This window comes from Sinohyriopsis cumingii, chromosome 8 (assembly GCF_028554795.1).
Source record: "Sinohyriopsis cumingii isolate HCF-2022 chromosome 8, ASM2855479v2, whole genome shotgun sequence".
Taxonomy (NCBI): domain Eukaryota; kingdom Metazoa; phylum Mollusca; class Bivalvia; order Unionida; family Unionidae; genus Sinohyriopsis; species Sinohyriopsis cumingii.
Genome location: NC_142968.1, coordinates 116265905 through 116290724, shown reverse-complemented (window position 1 = coordinate 116290724; position 24820 = coordinate 116265905). Strand labels below are relative to the sequence as shown.

The 24820-nt window shown below is 34.2% G+C and overlaps 1 protein-coding gene across 2 annotated transcripts in view; it reads right to left on the bottom strand.

Moving 5' to 3' along the window:
* LOC149794459 (tetraspanin-1-like) overlaps positions 1-24820 on the bottom strand; it is a 55130-nt gene that overhangs the window by 7325 nt on the left and 22985 nt on the right. Inside the window, exons 2-7 of one of the 2 annotated variants that reach the window (XM_089968707.1) lie at positions 22297-22398; positions 17425-17522; positions 13766-14032; positions 4119-4193; positions 3546-3653; positions 2137-2310 (exon numbers count right to left, since the gene is read on the bottom strand). In XM_089968707.1, the coding sequence (XP_089824833.1) occupies positions 2137-2310; positions 3546-3653; positions 4119-4193; positions 13766-14032; positions 17425-17484 (684 nt within the window). In that variant the 5' untranslated portion in view covers positions 17485-17522; positions 22297-22398. The remainder of the gene's footprint in view (positions 1-2136; positions 2311-3545; positions 3654-4118; positions 4194-13765; positions 14033-17424; positions 17523-22296; positions 22399-24820) is intronic. The other variant, XM_089968706.1, reaches the window with a different exon arrangement.

Sequence of the window (24820 nt, the reverse complement as noted above, 5' to 3'; positions counted from 1 at the left end):
TTCGTATTTTTAAAGGGTAAAAATTCTATTAAAAAGTGAGTTCTGACATTTGACCATTGAATTCATACAATTATGTTATTTAAAGAAGTAGAGAATACTTATCTTGATGTGAATCTGTTTTATATAAGTACTGAATACGTACAGGATGCTGCAGGTATCGAGCTCAGTATGTTTCCCACAGTGTTCGAATGCAAAACAATTCTCTCAAAATGAACGCCCACGTTTAGAAATAAAATAATTTTTACAAAATTTTACACGAAATTTAAAATGATAAGCTGATCAGATGATCTTCAAATTTCGTTAAGACAAAGACAAATTAAGCTACTTAAATCTTCATATGAGTGTATGTGTCAGAAGAGTGTATATGTCAGAAGAGTGTATGTGTCAGAAAAGGGACATGTGTCAGAAGAGTGCATGTGTCAGAAGAGGGACATGTGTCAGAAGAGTGCATGTGTCAGAAGAGTGTATGTGTCAGAAGAGTGTATGTGTCAGAAGAGGGACATGGCAAAAACACCGAATTTTGAAAGCATTTTGCTAGTTCACAAGCTGGATCGAAACGTGCGCAGAATAAAAGTGACTTACATATAATGACAAAATCACCAGCTATTCCAACAGAGAATATTTCATCTTGATTACATGAGATGGAAAAGTCCCAGGTTTTGACATTTGGATGAAAAAGTCCCAGGTTTTGACAATTTCCACCGCAAAGCTTTTACCTCCAACAAATAGCATACGTGTCAGAAAGTTTAAGTTTTAAACATAATATAGAGCATAACTTAAGTATTTAGCACGTGGAAGTAGCACGACAAAGGTTTTGAGTTTGAATCTTTTCCATATCAACCAGGGTGGCTACCGTGTTGTGTCTCTGGGAAGGATATTTGATTCAAATTGCCTTGGACCGCTCCGGTGGACTAAGTTGTTAGAGCGTCCGCCTCGGATGCGAGAGGTAGCGAGTTCGAACCAAGGCCGAGTCATTCCAAAGAATTATAAAAATGGTTCTAGCATCTGCCTCGCTTGGCGTTCAGTATTAAGAGGTTAGTGTCTGGACTGGTCAGCCTGGTGTCAGTATAATGTGACTGGGTGAGACATGATGCTCTATGTCTGCCGCATGATGCCCCAGCGCTAAACATCAATATGAACTGCCACCGTGCAGGCATCGTAGCGATATAATATTTCTTTTAAAGCTACGTTAAAAATCAAAATCTCTCTCTCTCTCTCTCTCTCTCTCTCTCTGTCACACACACACACACACACACACACACACACACAAATTGTATTGGTTCTATATGGCCTGTCATGAGTTGATGTGCAGTTAAACTATCAAACTGACCCGAAGAGCATTTTGGAACAGGTCAAGGATTATCCGCATCGCAGAGGGGTAATTGTTGTGCACTAGTAAATACTGTAGCCAAGTATAACTTGACCCTGTTTCTGACTATGTCTTATTGTTTGGTTGGTAATAATGACTTTTGCCTCCACACAACAAGACGCATGCATCAGAGATTATGATATTATCATAAAACTTGAATTTTCCATAAGATTACATTTTATAATTTCTTTTGAAAGTTATGGATGTCCCATCTCAGTACCTAAAATTACGTAAACACAAAATTTAAATAAGGTGTGAAAGACGAATGGACAAACAGCATTCCATCGTCCTTGTGGAGCATAAAGCAAAGAGGAAAACGAGATATATTGATTTCTATGTGATAACAACAATCTTATCAATCATAAAGGCGTGCCCCAGAATCATTTCATCTGTTGTCGTTATCAGAAGTATTAACAACCAGTCTTAATCTAAAGTACTAAAACACATTTAAGATAGCGTGGAGTAAAAACCAAATTTTACATTAGTGAATTAGGGGAGATTTGATGCTATCTGTTAGTCTATGGTTAAATATAATGAAAACATCTTTGCTAAATGGGATTGGGCTGATCTTTTGCTCGCTAAATTTGCACTCTGTTAAAGTCTATATGAAAGTTGTCAGATGATAAAAGGTTAATACAAAGCATGGGAAGGTATCTAGTTATAGACAGTAGAGATCTGAAAATTTGCAAAACAAAGTAAATAAGAGAGAGAGAGAGAGAGAGAGAGAGAGAGAGAGAGAGAGAGAGAGAGAGAATTGCATTTCTTACTATATTGTAATAACTATTGGTTGTGCTGGGTATTCTACCACATTCGGTTTGACTTAGACTGGAATCCGTCGGCAAAGTTTTACAACATGCAAACGGAGAAACAAGTGCTATACTATCGTTCCATTGCTTCGCGCCAGTGAAATCAGAATAGCTGTCAACACCGCAACATTGGAACTGAAAAAAGAAATTTGTTCGTTGATTTTAAAAAAAAATTGGAGGTACGTCTACTATGCTAAATCCGTATATGAAAGTTGGTAAAAAAAATAGAAGGAAACGTGGAACTATAATAGAATATTTTCATGGAAATTTTTAAAGTCGCAACAGAACCAGAAGAAAGATGCGCGCGCGCACTCACACACACGTATGTATGTATGTATGTATGTATGTATGTATGTATATGTGTGTGTATATATATATATATATATATATATATATATATATATATATATATATATATATATATATATATATATATATATATATATATATATATCTATGTGTGTGTGTGTGTGTGTGTGTGTGTGTGTGTGTGTGTGTGTGTGCTCACAAACAACCAAATACACCAAGAAAACTACAACAAAAACAACAGCACTTGTTATTCAATTAATACCAAGTATTTTTTGCCTTGAATTAGGAATTTAAATGTTCATGGAAGCCTTATATGGAGAAATTGTTTTCGACGTCCCTAAATACCAGAAATAGTCACGGTCCTAAGTTCAATAAATATCAAATACTGCCTCTGTGTGTGTATTTGTGACTGTGTGTGTCTGTGTGTGTGTCTGTGTGTATTTGTAGATGTTATATAAAGAATAAATAAAAACTTAAGTTAGGTCAAACTATTCGTCGAAGGAGGCCGTACAATGTAGAGCTTTTCTCTTTCTAAAAGCGGCTTCGGACCATAATTTAGCTCCCCATCCCTCCGGTCCCCCTCACAAAAATTTAGTTGGTCACGAGACAGTGAAGAAAATTTTACGAAACAATATGCCTTGTCTTATATATTCATCTAATGAAATGATAACAAAATTATAAATTGTAATCGATGCTGTGAAATTGAACCTAAGCTCAGACTACATATGGTCCTTTGTATGCCATTCCATCTATTTTTATCCAATACATCCAAACAGACATGCAAAACACGCAAAATACAATAGGGTGTATGGGGATATGCCACCGATACTGACCGCCCCATCAAGCTATCAATATAGTGGATCTCACCTGTGAATGCCAAAGACGATGTGTTTATTTAAAAGTGATACCACAGTCCTCGCAGATAATACATACATACATACATACATACATACATACATACATACATACATACATACATGCGTACATACATACATACATACATACATACATACATACATACATACATACATACATACATACATACATATATTTATACTTACATTTTGCATGACGACATTCCATGCCATAGAAACAAGATTGGTTCCAGAAAGACCCTTGTACTCGTTTTGAATTCCTTGCTTGAGTTCGCTCTTCAGTGGAGCCGAATACTAGGAAAATAGACAAGCATGATTGTAAACGAGATTATATATATATATATATATATATATATATATATATATATATATATATATATATATATATATATATATATATATATATATATATATATATATATATGTATATATATATACATACATACATACATACATACGCCTTTTCCATAGGTCATTTCTGATAATGCTTTTGAATTATTATCTCTCGGGGATGAACGACTTGTTGTTCGTATCCGTCAAAATGAATTATAAACTTACTGCTTACTGACATCCATTCCTTCTCCCAACCCCATCCCCAACCCCACTTGATACAATTGAAATATAGTTGCACACACTACACACACAGTTCATGGGAATCAACACTATGCATCGGACAGAGAGATATGCGGAAGATTAACGAGAGAGAGAGAGAGAGAGAGAGAGAGAGAGAGAGAGAGAGATGTAAATAAAGTTTCTTACGATTGTTGGATTAGCGAAGAATATGGCACACACGACAACCAGTCCGATCAGAATCACTGCTAGGACAATTGCATACTAAAAAAGAAGATGAAGTCTAACGGTAGTAATGTGAACAATAAGAGAACAATTAACATATATTCATCTATTTTCGAGGCGTCGGGAAGATACTGTATTTGGGGCGGGTACGTTTGGGAATGGGAGGGGTTGAATCAGGGGGCAGTTATAACCTGCAATTGTGAAAAACTGACCTCTTGGATAAACGTAGAATGCTCCGCCTACTTAATCACACACACACACACACACACATGCACACACACACACACACGCACATGCACATGCACTATGTATCGCTATTTTTCTTTTGAGAAAAGTTGTTTTATGTGATTCTGACAGGACTCGTGTACATATTGTGAAAAGTTTCTTTATATGAAATTGTAACGTTAGATGCACTATATCCAGGTGCCCTGCTAATTTAGACAAACTCTTCACTGGATACCTAGCCTTCGATTAAATTAAGGTACCCCGTATATCTGTAAAATCCGGACACTTTGTGATACCTATAGAACGCAGACAAATGATGAAGGTGTTAGGAATCACGTGGTTTACATGCATACTCGAGGTATGTCGGACATTCAAGATTTATATATGTCACCTTGTTGACTGCTTCTATACTTCATGTACGAATTCGAAAATAGTTACAACTTCAATACTTTTCGACTATTTCTCACAAACTTCTTACCATGAAGTATAAAGTTACCATTAATTCTTATTAGGTACGCATCAACGTATAATATTCTGTTTTTTTTCATATGATGTAATATGTTAATAAGTAGATGTGGTTATATGCTTTGGAGATTTCAGTTGGCCGATGTCTATTATATTCTCTTCTACGTGATACTTAATTGATAGATGTTACAAGTGTCCTATGGGCATCCGACGGATTGTTGGTACCATCCACGTTGGTACACTGCAACTCAAGATGGTCCGCTGACCAAATTTATCCCTGGTTATGTGTAAGTGATAAATAACTCACAAGGATAAAAAAAGCTTAATTTGTTGAAGCACTCCAACACCTAGGCGATTTTGACTTTAAAAACAAACGGATATTCATTCCGCAACTAATTTTCGCAAAGATTTCTATACATACCGAGAATTCATCATGCTTTCGATTCAAATTGATGTCCAAAATAAGTCACAGTGTTTCGTTAAAATGCAATGTTAATGAGTTAGCGGAGTTTTCAAGAGGAGATGAGGGGACAAGGGTGGAGACGAGGACATTATGTACGAACTTCCCTGATCTTCCCTGTTAACCTAGTATTTATCTTTGCATCGCAGTGATCTGTCATAGAAATCTTACATACTCGCACAAAACAGCAAAGATAACGACGAAGAAAACAACAACACAAACGTGCGCCCTCACACACACACACACACACACAGAGACACACAAACTTTTAAGAATTTGTAATAAAAACTAATGACTGCACTTTATTGTATGTATATATGTTTCTATCGTAGTTCACGAAATAGAGGACATTTGCAGACCATCGAAGAGAGGGCCTAAAAAATGGAAGGACCAGGAAAGAGAGTACCTCATTGACTCGAGATATACCGAAAATTCATCTTGTTTTCATTTGAAAATAATGGTCGAAATATCTAGGCATTATTATATGCTCATTTCTTTCTCCGCTAACTTTAGATCGTCAGTTTCGTGTAGTATTTTTTAATATTGCACGGCTTCATACTGAACGACACATGTGCCTAAAAATAGTATAGTGTATGAGGAACTACTTTTTTGTAAAAACACTATGTATAATCATGTCGTAGACGATTTAGCTTTAGGTTGATTATATCTGCTTGTGAAAAAACAAAACAATTTATTTCGTCCATTGGAAAGTACAGATGATAAGTTAACGAAGTGGACGATTTCACTGAGTCACGAATGAAACTTTCAAATAAGCAAGCGAATGAACGTGGTATTCGTAACGTCAACAACAAACGTGAGAGAATTCAGTAATTGAAAATACCATTATGATCGTTTATAGTTATTTAGGAGAAATATTCGTAACTTTTCTCAAACAGAATGGTTCAGACTATGACCAGTGCTCTCTATGGTATATAAAAATAGCACAGAAGAGCATATTTAGGCTAAGAGCTATCGCATATCTATCAGAGACGTACCATTTTACAAGTCAGTCAAGGCACTCGAGAAAACTGTGCAGCTGAAGGTTATGATAGAAAACTAAGAGCATCAGTGCCAATAAGCCAAGACGTCGAAAAAATATTATTTCCGCTGGCTAACTGGGCTGTCATACAATATATGCTTTGCAATTTTCCCCGTTTAACTATTTCGATACAATGTTAGACTAGCGAGACAACCCATATAAGTCATAGCTGGGTACGCTGCAATAGTGAGCATGCAACTGACTGGGCATAAACATGTCTTCTTTAGCTGGTAATAAGAATGGTAATAAATATATTAACATTTATGCATCTTGAATTTCCTCAAAATGTACTTTCTTAGTTAGTTCCGCAAATCCGAATGGCATGACCCATGTCATGGAAAACCTAATGCGCACCGAAAATGTATTGTAAATTCGACTACTTTTCCAACTGAAATCACATTGTCCTTACTGCAATGAACTGACCTAATAAACCCAGTCATTCATAAGCAGAAAACCAGAATTGAGTTGGATCAACAGAAAAACAAAATCCGTCCATTCCAGATCAACTGGTAAAGTTTCTTCAACGCGCATTCATGCAAAACATGACTCTAAACGAAATAAGTTTATTATTAAAAGGTTGCTGCATTTGTAATGGAAAGCACGAACTCGTTTTTTCGGACTAATACTTCACTCTCAAAAGTCGTACAGCATTACTCATAATAAAAATTAGTTCACATTTTCCCATACAATGTAGTAACCAATAAGTATTATACAAGAGAAGTCAAGAAGCGGGGAAATATATGGTTCAGAAAGGTCCTCTCTTTACGGAAAGTCCTTTATCTATTGCTGTATCAGCATATGAAGGTCCTCCTATTCATGGAATGCGAGATCCTAAACACGCACTACAAGAGTTGGTCTAGTAAAGCTTATTCACAAACAGATTGTGAATCCATTCGTGTAATTTCGGTGCCAAGTTTACGAAGCCTTTATCAAAACTTTCTCTAGAAATAAGGATTGATAAACATGCTCATATGCTATGTCTTTATTATCCATTTACGATAAAAAGAAAATTCGCCACGGAATTTATTTTGGTACTGCCATTCTGTATCAATTGTAACGATGGAAAAGACGGTGGCTGAGTGAGAAGGGTATTGAGGGTAGGGGTGGTGGTGATTGTGATGATTTTTCCTATGTACCAATAAAAAAACGTTCTGAACTCTTCACAATATTTGATGCTTTTGTTGCGGGTAATAGCCAGATTTGAAGGCTCTCTGAACACCTTTCAACACACGTGAATGCACGCATGTATAGTTCAGTATTTGATACGGCTATATGTGCACTATTTTAGTCATAGAAATTGTACCATTCGAGTGTCTTCAGTAATAATGGCGCTATGCGTTTTAGCCCTTCCACGAACATCGTTCTTTTTTATTTTAAAAGATCAAAGCCTACAAGACAAAACATTTTGTCAAATGCAAACATGCTACCTCAGGGATATAATCATTTTTAGAGTCTTTGATTTCTGGCTCAGTCACAAATACCTTATATTTATTTAATTTCATTTTTTTTTAAATTAACAAGTCATCTCCCGCTGTCAGGTATTTGTGAAATGGAGATTTAAGCTTGTATGCGTCGCTGACAAAATGAGCAAGACAGCGCCGCGCCTGGATTACAATATTTCAGTAGGTACAACCTCTAAGCCACTGGAAGACGACTTAATGAAGACGACAGAATGAAGATGACTGAATGAATATGATTGAATGAAGATAAACCAATCAAGATGACCGAATGAAGACGATCGATAGACAGACTTTGGCAGAGACACTTTTCCATGTGTTGCAATCTGATGGCAAGCTTTTCATTCCCGCCACTCTTTAATTCAAATATTCCTAAGGTTTTGACCCTAAGTTAATAAATAAATGAATGACTCCCAAACATTATTGTATTGTTTCAAATTTATAAAATGCAAAACTTTAGATAAATAAATATTGGACTTAAGATTAAAAAAAGAAAAAAAAAAGAAGAAAAAAAAAAAAAAACAAGCAGTGAACCACACCCCATATATTTGCAGGTGTCGTTGCATGTTCAGAATTTTGTTCACGGTGATTTAGCTTCATATGCTGTAAGTAGACTATGCAAACAATTCCAAAGAGGAAAATTAAGGTCTAACAATAAGCATTCAAGAATAAGATGGGAATATTCTTGATTTCCACGTTATGCACATCAGATAATGCTTTCGCGTAGTTCAGGGAAATTAGTTTGCCGCTTCAAGTGAAGTAAATTGGATTACTAATATGACCGGAGAGTAGTCTTCAAGAGTTCGGGAAATCTGACTAAAATATCTAACAATCTGATGGAGACAGTGATATTTTTTGTAATTAATCGATGTTACAGACAAACAAGTAAACTCAGGAGGATAGCCGTTTTCGAAGGATAAAAAACAAATAACAAGGAGAGTACAAGTTGATCAAAATTGACAGCTGATGAATAAATATCATATGCAAAAAAAATCCAAAACGAATATTGCAAAACAAACAAAACCCAGACGATGACACCAATTATTTCAAGACGTATTTACCAGAGATTAGGTACTGTATACAGACCAATAAGATTTTACAAACTGTTCGAGTACGATCTGGAGAAATACCAAACATAAGACAATACTTGCAACTCATTGAAGCAACAATGACGTATCTACCTTAGAGACTGATGTTGAGAAAATTACAAAATCTGGAAAATTGCAATACTTTACAACCTCATCTTCAATAATTATGGAAAGTATTAAACAATACCAACAGACAGAAAGATGGAGAAATTACAATGTTAATAAATGTACAACTGGTAGGATAAAAAAGGAAGATTAAAGGATTATCGTTGGAACCCTTCCACTGCCCCCACCAAAGAAACACAAAACAGCAGAGACGTAGGTAACAAAACTCGAACACTTCAAGACAAATGTTTTAATATTAACCCACTGTCAAAGAGAAGATTGGTGTAGATGATGGAAGTTTTCTTGAACCTGACAAATAGCGAAACGATTAATAACAGTTAAATGAAAGAGAGGAAGAGTGAGGTGAATAAGTTCTGAAATTCGGCTGCTCTGATAGATATAAGTGGCAACATATGGAAATATATCACAAACAGGAAAAAGTACCATGCGGTGTTAAAAAAAAAAATTGAATCCAATTATTGTGTCTGATGCTTGTGAAAATATTGAGAACAACCAAATACATTCGCTGATGTCTTCAAACAAATGAACAGTACTTGGTCCATTTGAGATTAGGTATCATGAATGAGTTTTAGTAATGGTGTTTTGAAGATGTATCATCTTGTACTAAGAATGGTTTAGTTGAACAAGAAACTTGTGCTATAGGTGGTTTTGAAATCTAAAGGTAAAAAGAAAATCGTATGAAAGAAAAATAAATAAAATGTCAATAGGAAAAGAATTTAATAATAACTGCAGTGAGACAACTCCAGACTATAACTAATTATTAATTTATACTAGGAAACAAACAATGTATAACTAGGATGTAAAAAATAAGGCAAGCAACTTAACAAAGTTAGGAGTGCGTGATAGTCTTTACAGAATAATTGTGTGGGTGACAGTACAAAATGTAATTCTGTGCGTGATAGTCTTTACGGAATAGCTGTGTGGGTGACTATAAAATGTAATTCTGTGCGTGATAGTCTTTACGGAATAACTGTGTGGGTGACAGAAAAAAAATGTAATTCTGTGCGTGATAGTCTTTATCGAATAACTGTGTGGGTGAAAGTACAAAATGTAATTCCGTAACAAAAGATCTTCGTGAAAATGTTAGTTTTAAGATTGTCTTTTCTCCAAAAATAAACAACTTTATGGAACACGTAATTACGGGTAATAATGTAATTAAGAGGGAAGATTGTCGAACCATTGAAAGAAAATGAAATAAATAATTTGTTAATAAGGCGTTAATTTCCATTTATTTAATTATGACAGGAGCCACATGGAAGTGTGTTTACAGAATTCACTAAATACCTATTATCATCAAAGCAAGTTAACGCAAGCTCATTTAATGTAATATTTATATCACTCGATGATCGAATTAAAGTCATCTCTTGGTGATTTATAGTCAAACAATCTTTATACATTTCTTATCCTAAATTTTTGTTGTAATTACTGATCTGGAAATACACCAGCATTCTTAAATTTTGTATTTGCTTAAAAGCAAATATATGACATAAAAAAGAACATACAATTATTGTTTTGGTACGACATTCAATTAATATCTGAAAGTCCTGGTACCTTTTTAATCATGCAATACATTCCATAATTACAAGTTGCCTTGTATTGTAAAACTCATTATTTTCTTTATTGTAAAAGGAATCTGTCTGTACAAAAATCATAATGATTATGCATCTCTCTGTACATTAATACCTAATAAATATACAACAGTCTGAACATAAACATATAATGAATATGAATCTGTCTGTAAATGAATATATATATATATATATATATATATATATATATATATATATATATATATATATATATATATATATATATATATATATATATATATATGTCTGTACATGAACACGTAATGAATATGTATGTTTCTGTTCATGAACACGTATGTCATTCTGGATTACTTTAATTTGTTATTGTTTGCAATTTAGTTTAATTAAACCTTTCAAATGAATCTGTGCATTCATACGGATAAAAAACTTTTCGGAAATATTTTGGTTCTATGTTTGCGGCAATCAATGTTGTGCCAAAGGTTCCGCAGGATTACTGTTTCATTGTTTCTGTGAATTTATATTGGATTAGAATTTTAGAAAGTTGTTTAAGTCATTGGTTTATAAACTAATACGTATCTATCAGTCTTATTGTCCCTGTTACTAAAAAGTCTTAATAGTGTATTTCAAAGGTATGGACCATACACATCTCATCAAACGAAATGTATATCTGATTATTGTTTGTTATTATTTACACTCCTTAATATAGATGGTGGTTTTACTGCTGTCTTAATAATTATACGAAAATCGCATCCACACAAATTATGAATTTAGGGTATTTATAATTAAAATTATACTCTGGATGCGCAGGATTACTGTATTTGCTCGTTAGGTAATCGTGATCTTGTTTCAAGTTTGTGTTTTTCACTTTGACAACTTTGCCTTCATCCTTAATCCCCGTTTCACAAAGATAGCATATGTTGCTGAATTGTATTACTTCTTACTCACGCAAGTAAATATAATTATAGAAGAATTTCTTGGTGTACATTTTTCATAAACAAATTCTGTAATTCAACCCTGTACAAAAAAATCATGTCTCAACGACTTAGGTGCACAGATGACAGTTCCTGGGTTTGTAATTAGCTTTGGCTCATTAACACTGGCACCAAGTTGTAGTTGTTTTCTCCATCTAAGCAGGACCGTCGCCTCAAGCAGACATTCATACTGAAGAAATGGATTTGAAAGAGACGATACTGTACCACTATTTAATATAAAAAATGACCTCTGTCAATGCTGGGTTTCAATTCCACACAGATCACATTGTCCTAGAGTGTATATACATTTCCATGTAAGTTTATTCGATCTATATACATGAGCGGCCACAGCATAGGTCAGGGCGGGGTCACGTGACCCCCCTGAAAATCATACTCGAAATATATATATACAAATTCCCAGGCCCAGTCCTAGGGCAAGGCGAACAAAGCAACCGCCTAGGGCCCCGCGCTACTGACAGAAATCAACTACGCAATGCAGTTTGTTTGCCTGGGGCCCCGCTCATCGCTTGCTGTTTTGGGCCCTGCACATCCTAGAGCCGTTTCTGTAAATTCCGACAAGTTTAATCACGCAAATTAATCTGAAAATATGTCACAATATTCTGTTCAAAACGCTTAGTAAATATTAGCTTTAGTTTCAGAATGCTTACTATAATAACTCTCCCGGCAGTGACTGAATGACCCGCCTGCAAAAAAATCCTGACCCCCCCTGCATAATATCCTGATTATATATATATATATATATATATATATATATATATATATATATATATATATATATATATATATATATATATATATATATATGCGTGTGTTAGCTTATTTGCTTGTCTCTTTGATTTCATTAAATCTCTTTCTAAGTGGTACCATCTTTTTTTTAAAGCTTACTACACAATAACCGATCAGGTCTTTGATTAGTTTCCAGACAAACTTTAATATTACAAAAGTCACTATTAACTGCACCGCCAAGGCAATTTGCATATTTCAACAAAATCATGGAGTGCTGCTGTTTTCATACAAGTTATATTATTTATGACTTCGTATAGCTATGTGTATTTACCGCAGGATCCCAAGTTGTCAATATGCACACATGAATTAACAATTTTTAAAAAATTTTTAAAACTGGATTTAAAGCTCTCTGTACATGTTAAACATGACCGATATACATTAATGTGAAGATTACTCCTCGATATTTGATATATTTATATGATATCACATACAAAATGCTTATTTCGCTTGTCTTTCTTTTAGCATGCGAGTCAAGGTCTTGGTATTATCTGAACTAAAGAAATGACATAAAAAAATGTCCAATCTCTGCGTCGAAATATCTTTAATTTTTTTATTATGTTTAATGTCTATTATTAAAGTCTATTATTAGTGTCTATTTTTCAGAGTCAGATTTTTACGTATAGCGATCATTTTTTTCCATCTTAGTACCGGATAGGCGAATGGTCAAATTGATCATCTTTCAGAGTTTGATATTACTGTTAATGTTGACGTCAATACATCATTATCATTCGAACATTTGTCAGTGGCCTTATGTGTTGTTTTAATTTAAAAAATGTAAATAAGGCATTTTGTAAATGAGCCAGGAATTATATGCTCAAAAAATTGGTATGAGGTATGGCTTTTGTTTGAAAACATTAGTTTTGTCTCTGGGCAGCTGAGGGGTGAGGTGGTAGTGGTGTTCTTTACTCAACAAGAAAATAAGGGTGCTTGTGATTGAGCTAGAACTCGTAACGTCAATAGCACTCTCTTCCAAAAGGTTCAAATTAAGATTTGTTTATTTACATTTCTATTCTCAACTAAACATTTTTTCCGCCTCCGTGCACACTTTTCGTTTCTCAGAAATAGTTATTTCTTTTGAAAATCGTATTTTATCAAATACATATAAATATACATACATTACATACATTCGTACATACGAACAAATGTACTAAGTTATTATCGACCAGTATGCATAGCAATGTATATGGTTTAAATGCACATCGGCGTAATATAGTTTTCTTAGGGCCGATCAAAAGTTAAGTTATCAAAATTTAATGACAAAAATTGCATATATATTATGTATCGATTTCTGTATCTACTGACAGATATATACACAGACAGGATATATATATATATATATATATATATATATATATATATATATATATATATATATATATATATATATATATATAAAGAGATAGATAGATATTATGCCACTTACAATAATCAGGGCGACTTTGAACTTGCAGCAGGCACCGCAGCATCCCAGAAAAGATATAACCAGCATGAGGATTCCAAAGCATAGAAAAGCAGCTGCCAGACCTTGGAATATGGAGAATATTTGGTCTAAATCGATTGTCACAGAACCCTGCCCAGTGGATGAAGCGGCTGCTTCCAAAGCTTTCTTTACAACGTCCAGATATTGCTTGATGAAATCCTTACCGACGAACAGGAAAATACCGATTGCGGAAAAGATGAAGCCAAATAACTAGAAAGATAAAGGGTAATAAGTTTACAGATAATATACGTGTACACACGATGGATTGTATTTTATGACAATACAAAAAAATCCCATAACGTTTGGCATGAATGGTTAATTTATAAACTGCAATTGTTAGAAGTTTCGAAAATTATCCCTCAGATAGTGGGAAAAGATCTATTTGTGAAGGTTATCCTTCAACTGTGAAAACAAATGCTAGTGTACCCCAAGGTTTCAGACTGGATCCTTTTTTTATTAGTCTTATGTATTAACGATATCATTCTTCAAACTGACTCTAATATAAAATTATTTGCTAACAAAATTACACGTTATGTTATAGCTGATAAGTATGCATGTAGAGCAAACTTGATTATAATCTAAGACCAATGTCCTTCTGAGTTAATCAATGTTGCATAAAATACATTGATTCTAAAAACAAAATAGTTTTATTCACAAGAACACAATCTATTTATATACCAGCGTGAATATTAGGCAATAAGGATGAAGAAAATATGTTTTCACACATACATCTCAGGTTTAAGATTCAGTTCAATGTTAAATGAGAAAAATGTTTAATGAATATTTCAGGAAGGAACAAAAAGATCACAGTTCCTCAATCACTTAAATTTCTTTTAGACAGGGACATAATATTTAAATTTATATTAGATTCGTATGTACTGTGATTGAATTTGTCAGTGTAATTAGGAGTAATTGTTTTAAATAGGAAAGGTATCGCTTGGAAAGTATTCAAATAGAAGATACTACAATACTTAGTAGAATAATTTATTAACTTACGTGCTTTATATAATAAACATGGTAGTGAATGTTCAGAAAAATGTGGGAATAATCAGAATTTTATTTTATTGTATTAAATATTATACAGTGAAACACTGGATAGTTTACAAAATAATCCATATAATACAAAACAAGATAATTTTAACTATCATTATCCAAAGCAGTTTTATATAAAGAGTCTATGTTACCCTTCTCCTTCCAAAATCGTAATATCTGTTCTTACCATGAGTTTAGAGAAGTACTCAGAAACAAAGAAAGTGAAAAGGAAGCAACAGTCATAACTGGACCTGATATAGCCAACATGGTCTACACTGGTCTAAAAGGCAAATGTAGTAATAAGGCAAATGCCTTGAGTTGAAAGTCAATCATATGAAGGTTCTTTCCAGCTTGCAGGTATAAATTAGTGGTATTCGACATGTTGTTTAACCTATCTTGAGTAAGTCACACCTGGGTTGGACTTTGCATTGGAAGCTTTTGTTTGAATGTGAAAGGTGTTCTTGTTTGGGCTCTACCTCTTACATCAGGTCGGAGTAAAGCAGTTACAACGAAAAAGTGGTTCTATGTTAGTCTTTTAAATATTAGTAACTGACAGGAGATAATTATCATTTACTGGGTTGCTATGATTGCCACCTCAAAATAAAAAAAAAACGTTCACAGAGCATGTTAAGTTTGATAAAAATTGGCTAGGACTTACTAATATAAAATAAATTAAAAATAAAATATCCATGTGGTGGCTGTGTATGCCACATCATTGTTAAGGTAGCACGTCGGACATAATATTAAAAACTATTTACAGAGAAAGTCCAAAGAAACACAGGTACCAAGTTTGATCAAAATTGGTTCAGCTATACTAGACAAGTCAAATATACGTTCACCAAGGAAGAAACATTGTTGCTGAGAGAGCCACCCGGACATAATTGTGATACAACAATTTATAAAGAATATTTATGCCAAGTTTTGTTAAAAAAAATAGCTCAGCCATTTATAAGAAGAAATTTTAAAAATAGTTTTCAACATGGTTCCAAAGTAACCACACCATTTGCTAAGTATTGCTTAATTCTTACTATTTCAATTATAATTGTAGAATCTCTACAAATTGTTCATGTGAGTTGCTAAAGAAAATGCATCTCACTACCTCGATTAACGTCCCAATTACATTTCTCTACATCGGTGAACGTTCCAACTACATTTCTCTACATCGGTGAATGTCCCAACTACAGTGCTCTACCTCGATGAACACCCCAACTACATTTATCTACCTCGATGAACGTCCCATCTACATTTCTCTAATTCGATGAACGTCCAAATTACATTTCTCTACCTCGATGAACGTCCCAACTACATTTATCGGCCTCGATGAACGTCCTACTACATTGCTCTGCCTCGATGAACGTCCTAACTACATTTCTCTACCTTGATGAACGTCACAACTATATTTCTCTACCTCGATGAACGTCATAGCTATATTTCTCTACCTCGATGAACGTCCAAACTGCATGTATCTACCTCTATGAACGTCACAACTACATTTCTCTACATCGATGAACGTCCAAATTACATTTCTCTACCTCGATGAACGTCCCAACTACATTTCTCTACCTCGATGAATGTCCCAACTACATTTCTCTGCTTCGATGAACGTCATAACTACATTTCTCTACATTGATGAACGTCACAACTATATTTCTCTACCTCGATGAACGTCCCAACTACATTGTTCTACCTCGATGAACGTCTCAACTATATTTCTCTACCTCTATGAACGTCATAACTATATTTCTCTACCTCGAAGAACGTCCCAACCACATTTATCTATCTCTATGAACGTCACAGCTACATTTCTCTACCTCGATGAACGTCACAGCTACATTTCTCTACCTCGATGAACGTCACCGCTACATTTCTCTACCTCGATGAACGTCACAACTACATTTCTCTACCTCGATGAACGTCACAACTACATTTCTCTACCTCGATGAACGTCACAACTGCATGCAATCTAGACTGACAACCTACTAATGATATTTATCACCTTGTCAGTCATGACTAGCTGTTACCAATATGTAAAAAAAAAAACTAACAGAACTACTTTCTCCTCGAAACTGCTTTACTATATCAGACCTGATGTGATAGGTAGAACCCAACCAAGAATACTTTTTATATCAATCATGCCACCACTGAAAGGGTTTTTATATGATTCTTAGCCTGCAATTCTCAAGCAGCTTAGTAAACATATTATATTAATATATTTTCTCATTTTGTCAATATAGAACACTATCTTTGCCAATAAATACTATTATTATCAAAAATATAGACAGATATTTCATTTTACTATAAAGAGCAAGTTTTAATTTAGAATAAGGAAATGAGAAGAAGAATACAGATTATGTACGTATGTGTATGTGTATGAACGTATGTGTATGTGTATGTACGTATGTGTATGTGTATGTACGTATGTGTATGTACGTATGTATATGTGCATGTACGTATGTATGTATTTGTGTATGTTCTCTAAATGTAGCAATAGCTGTAAAGGTATTTGGAGTTTATTTTTCGTTTACTAATGCTAAATGATTTCTTTTTTTCTACAGGAGGAAGATACTTACAATGAAAAATATGTTGATGAGAACGATGATGCATTTGCCAAGACCCTGGATGCAACCCATTTTGACTGTTGTCCTCTTGTTTTGTTACAGCTTTGAGTCTGGGTAACAAATAGACGTAAATGATTGTAAGAATGGCATAATGGGTGAACATCTTAAAATGTTACAGATGACACTGATATTAAGAGTGGTAGGGAAGAATGGACACACTGGATGCATGCTTAGTACGTGTAAAACAAAAACAGAAGACCCCATGTATTCTTTGCACAACACATACAAGCAGTATGTCGTCTAATAAAATATGTACGATATTAATGCCGTAAGATTTACCTCCCCTGCAACGGTCATTTGTGATCGCCGAGTCGAGCCTTACAGCATTGTCGTTGACAGAAATAGTACAATGTTAAGCTTAACAATTTAACGATTTTGTCCACTGATTTTCCCTGGGGATTTGTTAAACAGTGAATAAAGTTACTTGCAATCAATAGAAGGCAACATCAAAGTCTAAACAAAACAAAAAAAAATGTTAATTGCATGGTGTATGTTGTCGATCACGTGTGCATTTTTGGCATCGTATATGTTGTCAATCACGTGCATTTTTGACATCGTATATGTTGTCAATCACGTGCATTTTTGGCATCGTATATGTTGTCAATCACGTGCATTTTTTGCATCGTATATGTTGTCAATCACGTGCATTTTTGGCATCGTATATGTTGTCAATCACGTGCATTTTTAAGGCAATATTTTGACTAATCTGGTGCATTTTTATATCTTTGTTTAGGTTTGAACGCTCTTATATGGTTCTCTAATAATTTAAACGTTGAATTGAATCATCATCATCATCATCATCATCATCATCATCATCATCAATAAAGTAATGCTAATTAAAGGGAAACAACTATGAAAGCCTATTAGGCATACAAGCTGTCTATGGAAGGAATATGTGTAAAAATATTTTCGCACAAAACAGAACGAAAAAGGGATATTATATAAAAACAGTGCATAGTGGATTTTTACTGCATATGTCGAGTCCCCAAAACCCTAATTTGGACTGTATATATTTACAGCGTCTCTTCCGAAACGTGCTTTTCAAGACAATACAAAAGTATATACTGCACGGTATACTAAATAGTGATCTAATAATGTTTAATATTTACCTGATTTCATAGCTGATTTTGGAGATCCTGAATAATTGACAGATTATTTATGGAGTGGGGGCCGGATTTTGGTGAAAGAAAATTTCGGCTCTTAATAGTTTGCAAAAAAATATCCTTACTCTGATTGATAGCGTCCCTACCACATAATAACAAAGACCAATTATATTATTTTGAAAAATAAATCGAAGGAAAATCCCTGACATCGCGTTCCATTCCCGCCCCCCCCCCCCCCCCGCCAAAAATCGCCATCCCCTCAAAAAATTAATATGATCGGTCTCTAGAAATAATAATTGAAGTAGTAAGGAGACAATTCCGATTTCTGGGAAACCATTCTTAAATGCAAGACAGTAAAGTTAATAAATCCTTTAAACAGGACTTCACGCATACTTTTGACATCAAATGCATTTTTAAAGAGAATTTGGAAATATCATCTATCTTTTCGAATGAAATAATGTCGCTTACTAACAACACGCATGAAATCGTTTATAATGGTGGCATGCGGTGCAACGGTGAAAATACAAGAGCATAAAATCATCGCATATTGTTCGAACAAAATCAAAATGATCATAACTCACTACATCCGCCGAATATATATATATATATATATATATATATATATATATATATATATATATATATATATATATATATATATACACTTAAATCTTAAGTCTGAAATATAGAGACTTATTAGCGAAATCATTTTCATATATTTTAGTTCCTATATTTTCACATATGAAAAATAAATCCATATATTTTCACATGTGTAAAATATTAGATTTCCCATTAGGTTAACCCAATCCTACCATGTTAAATGCAGAAAATTTAAATAATGGACATTGTAGAGTTATGTTTTACAATGTTAGGCTTGCCATGATAACATTTTCAAGTTGTCATATTGACGTGAATAAGTAATCCAGTACAGGCGCGAAGTGAGATTCACAATTAGCACAGATAAATAATAAGCTGCAAACTATTATCGTTAAAACGTCGATATCCTTATGACGTCTATTTCAACGTCAAAAATCCTTATAATGTCTCTATTCTTATGTAGTACTTCAACGTCAGTATCTTTATAATGCCTATATCCGTATGTAACATATTTCAACAACAGTATACTTATAAGGTCTATATCCTTATATATATATATATATATATATATATATATATATATATATATATATATATATATATACACTCTCTAAGACAGTATGTTATGACGTCAGTATACTATAACGCCAGCATGATATAACGTCAGTATACTTATAATGTTAGTACAATATAACTTCGATTCAACGTTAGTATACTGTAAAGGAAGTATATTTAATACGTCAGTATGCTTACACGGCAACTTACTAGTTTTGCAATGGCTGACTAAAACGTCAGTAAACCATAACGACATTATAAAGTCATGTATACTATAACGTCTGTATACCATATGCCATTATTATGTAAAGTCAGTATACGTATAAATAAGTATAATAAACTGTCTATACACTTATTATGACAGGTAAGTTTCAGTTCAAGTCAGATTTACTTCCCTTAGAAATATGTGTCCGCAATTTATTTATACCTTCCACTCAGCGCTTCGCTTGTGGACAGAACGCGAATCCAGATAATTCAATCTCTCTCTCTCTCTCTCTCTCTCTCTCTCTCTCGTGCATAAAATATAGACCACAATCACATGCTATGGCGACTAATCAACAACCCTGAACAGTACGTACACTTGTCGATTGAATTTTACAGTTAAATCTCATGATCATATTCCCATCCAAGATTGATTAACTGCTTATATTTCACGGAGTTGCATACGGTTGATAATTTATCATAATCATTCTCAACTTACACAAGATATCGACCAGTTTTCATTTTTTCATGTAGCGCAGTTAAAATATCCAACCTCTCAAACAAAACATCACATACCTTCGGTCAATCAATATTCTTGCATCTCTAGATTGAATTTATTTTAGGACAATTTATATGGAACAATAGGAAAGGAACATGTAATCTATGGAACACCATTTAGAATAGGCACTTGATCTTCAGACATACAGTTTGGAATGAGATAACAGATGAATTATGGGGGTGGGGGGATAGGTGGTAATTCCATCCCGCCAGAGTTCAAATGAACATATCTTTCAATCAATGAATTTTATATTGAACTTTTTATTATAATTGTTTTCTGTTAAGATCAGAAAACATTAGAAGCGAATTTAAACAAGTGCACGAAACCCTGCAAATTTGAGAAAGACTTGTAGACCTGAGAGTGCTCGGGGAATCCTGAAATACAATACCTTCAATCAAAATAAATTTGAAACCACTTTTAATCGGAGGGATTATCAACATTTGTTTACATACGACGATTAAATCTGTTTGATATGTATGCTTCGGTTTGCACGGGTTTGCATGTACTACTGTAATTTATTCGCTTTCGAAATGCCAGTCGCTCCCTGCAGAATTGTGTTATGTCTATGCACATTTGATGTACCAGTTAAGAGAATTAATTTAAATGCACGAGCTTCTTATTCGATGATTAAAATTCAGTACCGGGACACCGGTTCTGTTGATCAAGAATCAACATGCTATGCGGTTATAAGTAACAGAAAACTTGTTTTTTATACAAAGGATAATTCTATGAGATTCTATTTCATGCTGGTTCGTGTTTTCGACAACGTCTCCGGTGTTTTCCCTTAGTGTCAATATGTTAACACTGAATCACACGGCATACCACGGCACGATGTGAATAAAAATAACATGTTTGTTGTCATGAAATTACATGTCACGACGTGATTCAAGAACCACTCACTTTATCATTAACTTTCTCCATCGAAGTTTCTTTTCTTCTTTTATTTTCGTAGAAAAGGGCTTTCTGTGCTGTTTGCTTAGAATGCGATGCAAATGAAGCGGCTGATATTTTTGCCAAAGATACAAAAAAGAGAAATAAATTAAATGAAAATAAAGATATAAATAAAACAATGAAATAAATAAGACTCAAGAAACCTATACAAATCATAAAGACTCTTTAGAATATATAATGAATATATTTATCATTTAACGCGAGAATGGGTTGTAACGGTTGAATGTCTGAACATACGCGTGTGTGTATACGTACACGTGTGCGTCTTATACACACACACACACACACACACACACACACACGCGTCTTTAATTCTGAATGTGAAGGCGTGAGTCAGTACTAGCAGTTTGTCAGGCTGAATTTGAAATTTAAGTCAAACTATATAATTAACAGAGTTATACTAAACTGTACAAAAATGTCTAATATATGAAAAGGAACTGAGAATAGAGAACGTTAAAAAGATGCCACTGCGGAAAACACGGAGGGAAAAAAGTTTGTCTTTTAGTCGAATTTCTCAGTTATGTTAATTTGAACTACCTAAATTGTGTGTAATCTATTAATACCGCCTACCAGTTCAAGTAAAGGGGAGAAAAATAAACGGAGAGACCAGCACAAATAGATAGACAGAATCAGGGCTAATAGGATGGATTTCGACGAAAGGACTAGTTGATGGATGTTTGACAGGATGGGTGAATAAAGGGATGGATGGGTGAATGAATGGATAAAGATTGATATGTCGAATAGTTTTGACAATGCCTTGATTATTTCACCGTGGTTAGCTTGTAGTCTGCTCAAGGCTTTCTAAGGTCGCAGACACTCAAAGCATACCGAGAAAACTTCAAAAAAGTTTTTATTTACCTAGTTGCAGTTTGGAAATATAAAGATACGTCCTTCTTGTTCACGTTCATGCAGGCATATCAGAGAGTACTCAGTAGGGTATTTTCTAAAGGACGTCATAAACTGAAAACACAATTGTTTAACTGTATTTCAAGATACAACAATATAACCGGTTAAAAATTTGATGGCCGTACTTTTAAATATTTACATTCAAGTTCCCATGTCGCGAGGAACTTGAGAAATAATTAAAAAAATGAAGAAAATATAGCATAAGGTTGTGTTCAATTATACCTTCTGCTTAGCAAATGGAAGAGAACTCAATCAGTAGAAAAAGCTTTCAGAAGATATCAGTGCAGAGAACATATGGTGAGAGAGTGAGGGGAGAGACAGAGAGCTCTGTTCTTTTTTGATAGTTGAAATATTATTTCAACGACCACAATGTTCTGTTAGTATTTAATGTACATTCTAGTACATGTATTCCATCATTGTAATTTTTGTATATTCTCTTTTTCCCTTTTTCTTTGACTTTTAATTAGGTTTCATCTCCATATCAATATTTTGTACTGGATCACCGTTACTGAGGCTATACAACGTTTTCAATAATATCTTCTCAATAACATTTTAAAAGGAACTGATCAATGCATACACCAATATTTTATTTTTTGTTGCTTTTCTACTTGGTTCTCTTGATGCTTGTCTGCAACTGTAAACTGACATCTTTTGCTAGAAGTAGATTTTCAGTACACATTGACCGACCTCGGCTTACCTAATATTGGTTCATTTCGTTATATATTAAACTTTGGTGCCAGAGAGAGAGAGAGAGAGAGAGAGACTAGGCTATTTGTTTTGCAAAGCGAAAACTATTTTTTTAAATGAGAGTTTTGTTTGCAGAAGTGTAAATATTCCGTATCATGAAGGAAGAAAATCCACGTCCTTTGTTGCCTGAGATGTGAGTATGTTAAACGATGAAAACAAAGAACATGTACTTTGTTTTTTAAAAAATGTAGATTGTGCTTTGAAATGTAAATATGTTTTTGTTATACAAATGAAATTTAAATGTATTGAAAATACAATGAATCTCAATATCCACTTAAAACTCGAAAACTATGTCTGAATATTTCGTTCTCAAAGTGACTGACACTTTGTCACATCGTGAAAGTTGAGGGACGCTGTATCTTCGCCATTCTTTAAACATGTGGATTGCTCGACTCCGTAGTTCAGGCAAAACTGAATATGTGAAACGTTTTCTCGAACACGAATCATTTTGTTCGTTCATCCTTTACAACACATTGTCTTGTGTTACATTCAATGACAATCTCATTATATGTCACTCGTATTGCGCGGATGTTACATATCATGTTATATCGAGGATATTTTCTTTTCCTACGTTAATACCGGATATATTTCATCGTGTGGTACCAAAACGTGATATTTTAAGGAATGGGGAAGCCACGAGGTAACATTTATAGTTTTTGTTTGTGTGTGATTTGAAATTTTAACGTGGCGTTAAAAACATTTCAGTCATATCGCTACGATATCTGCAGTGTGGAAGTTTATAATGATGTCTAGCATTGGGAAATCATGCCGCAGACATGTAGCACCACGTAGCACCCAGTAACATTATCCTGACACCATGCCAAACTATCCTAACACTAATCTCTTAATGCTGAGTGCCAAGCGAGACAGCTACTAGTACCATTGTCATGCGTCTTTGGTATGACTCAGTCGGTGTTCGAATCCGCGACCTCCCGCATTCGAGGCTGACGCTCTAATTAATTATAATTTTTGGTATCAGAAGATGAAATATATACATTATTTATGTAGAAAATGACAATTTTCTTTATATCATATACCAAACTTGCTCCAGAATATAAGTTTAGAAGATTAAATTCACTCTTCGGCACAACACGCTCACCCTATCCCCTTTTCGTATGATCAGGCTGTGAAAGTGAGGCGAATTTACGAAAAGGGGATATAACTTTAGACCAATCGGCCGCTCGGAGGCCCACTTTTGCTCTTGAAGTAGAGCACCTTATTATAGTGTCGCGCTGATTTTCGCTATTACAGTAACACACAATGTAGAAGAGAAAATTGTACTGTTGAAATGACATGGACATTGGTGAAGGAACTGACTTGTAATCTGGTAGTAGCAGATAGTTAGTGAAAAAAATAGCGTTTACAATTGCAACAGTACACAATCTAGTGGCGAAATTGACTTTCACTGCTGAAGTGTTATGAATTGTGGTGAAAAACTCCCAGACTTTCATAGCTGGATTAGCACACAACGTAGTGAAGAAACTTGACACTACTGCAGTAACATATTTAGCTAGGAAATATCTCATGCTGCCGCATTAGCACTCGGTTAATATAATTTCGAAACTGCATGTATTATTGCAATAGCACACAAATTAGTAGAGAAACCGATATTTTCTCTTGCAGTAGCAAACAAGTTAGTGAAGATACTGGCTTGTACCGTTCCAGTAGTTCACGTTGTAAGAAGCTGTTTTTATGTCTCAGTAGTAAAATTTTAGTGAAGAAACTGGCA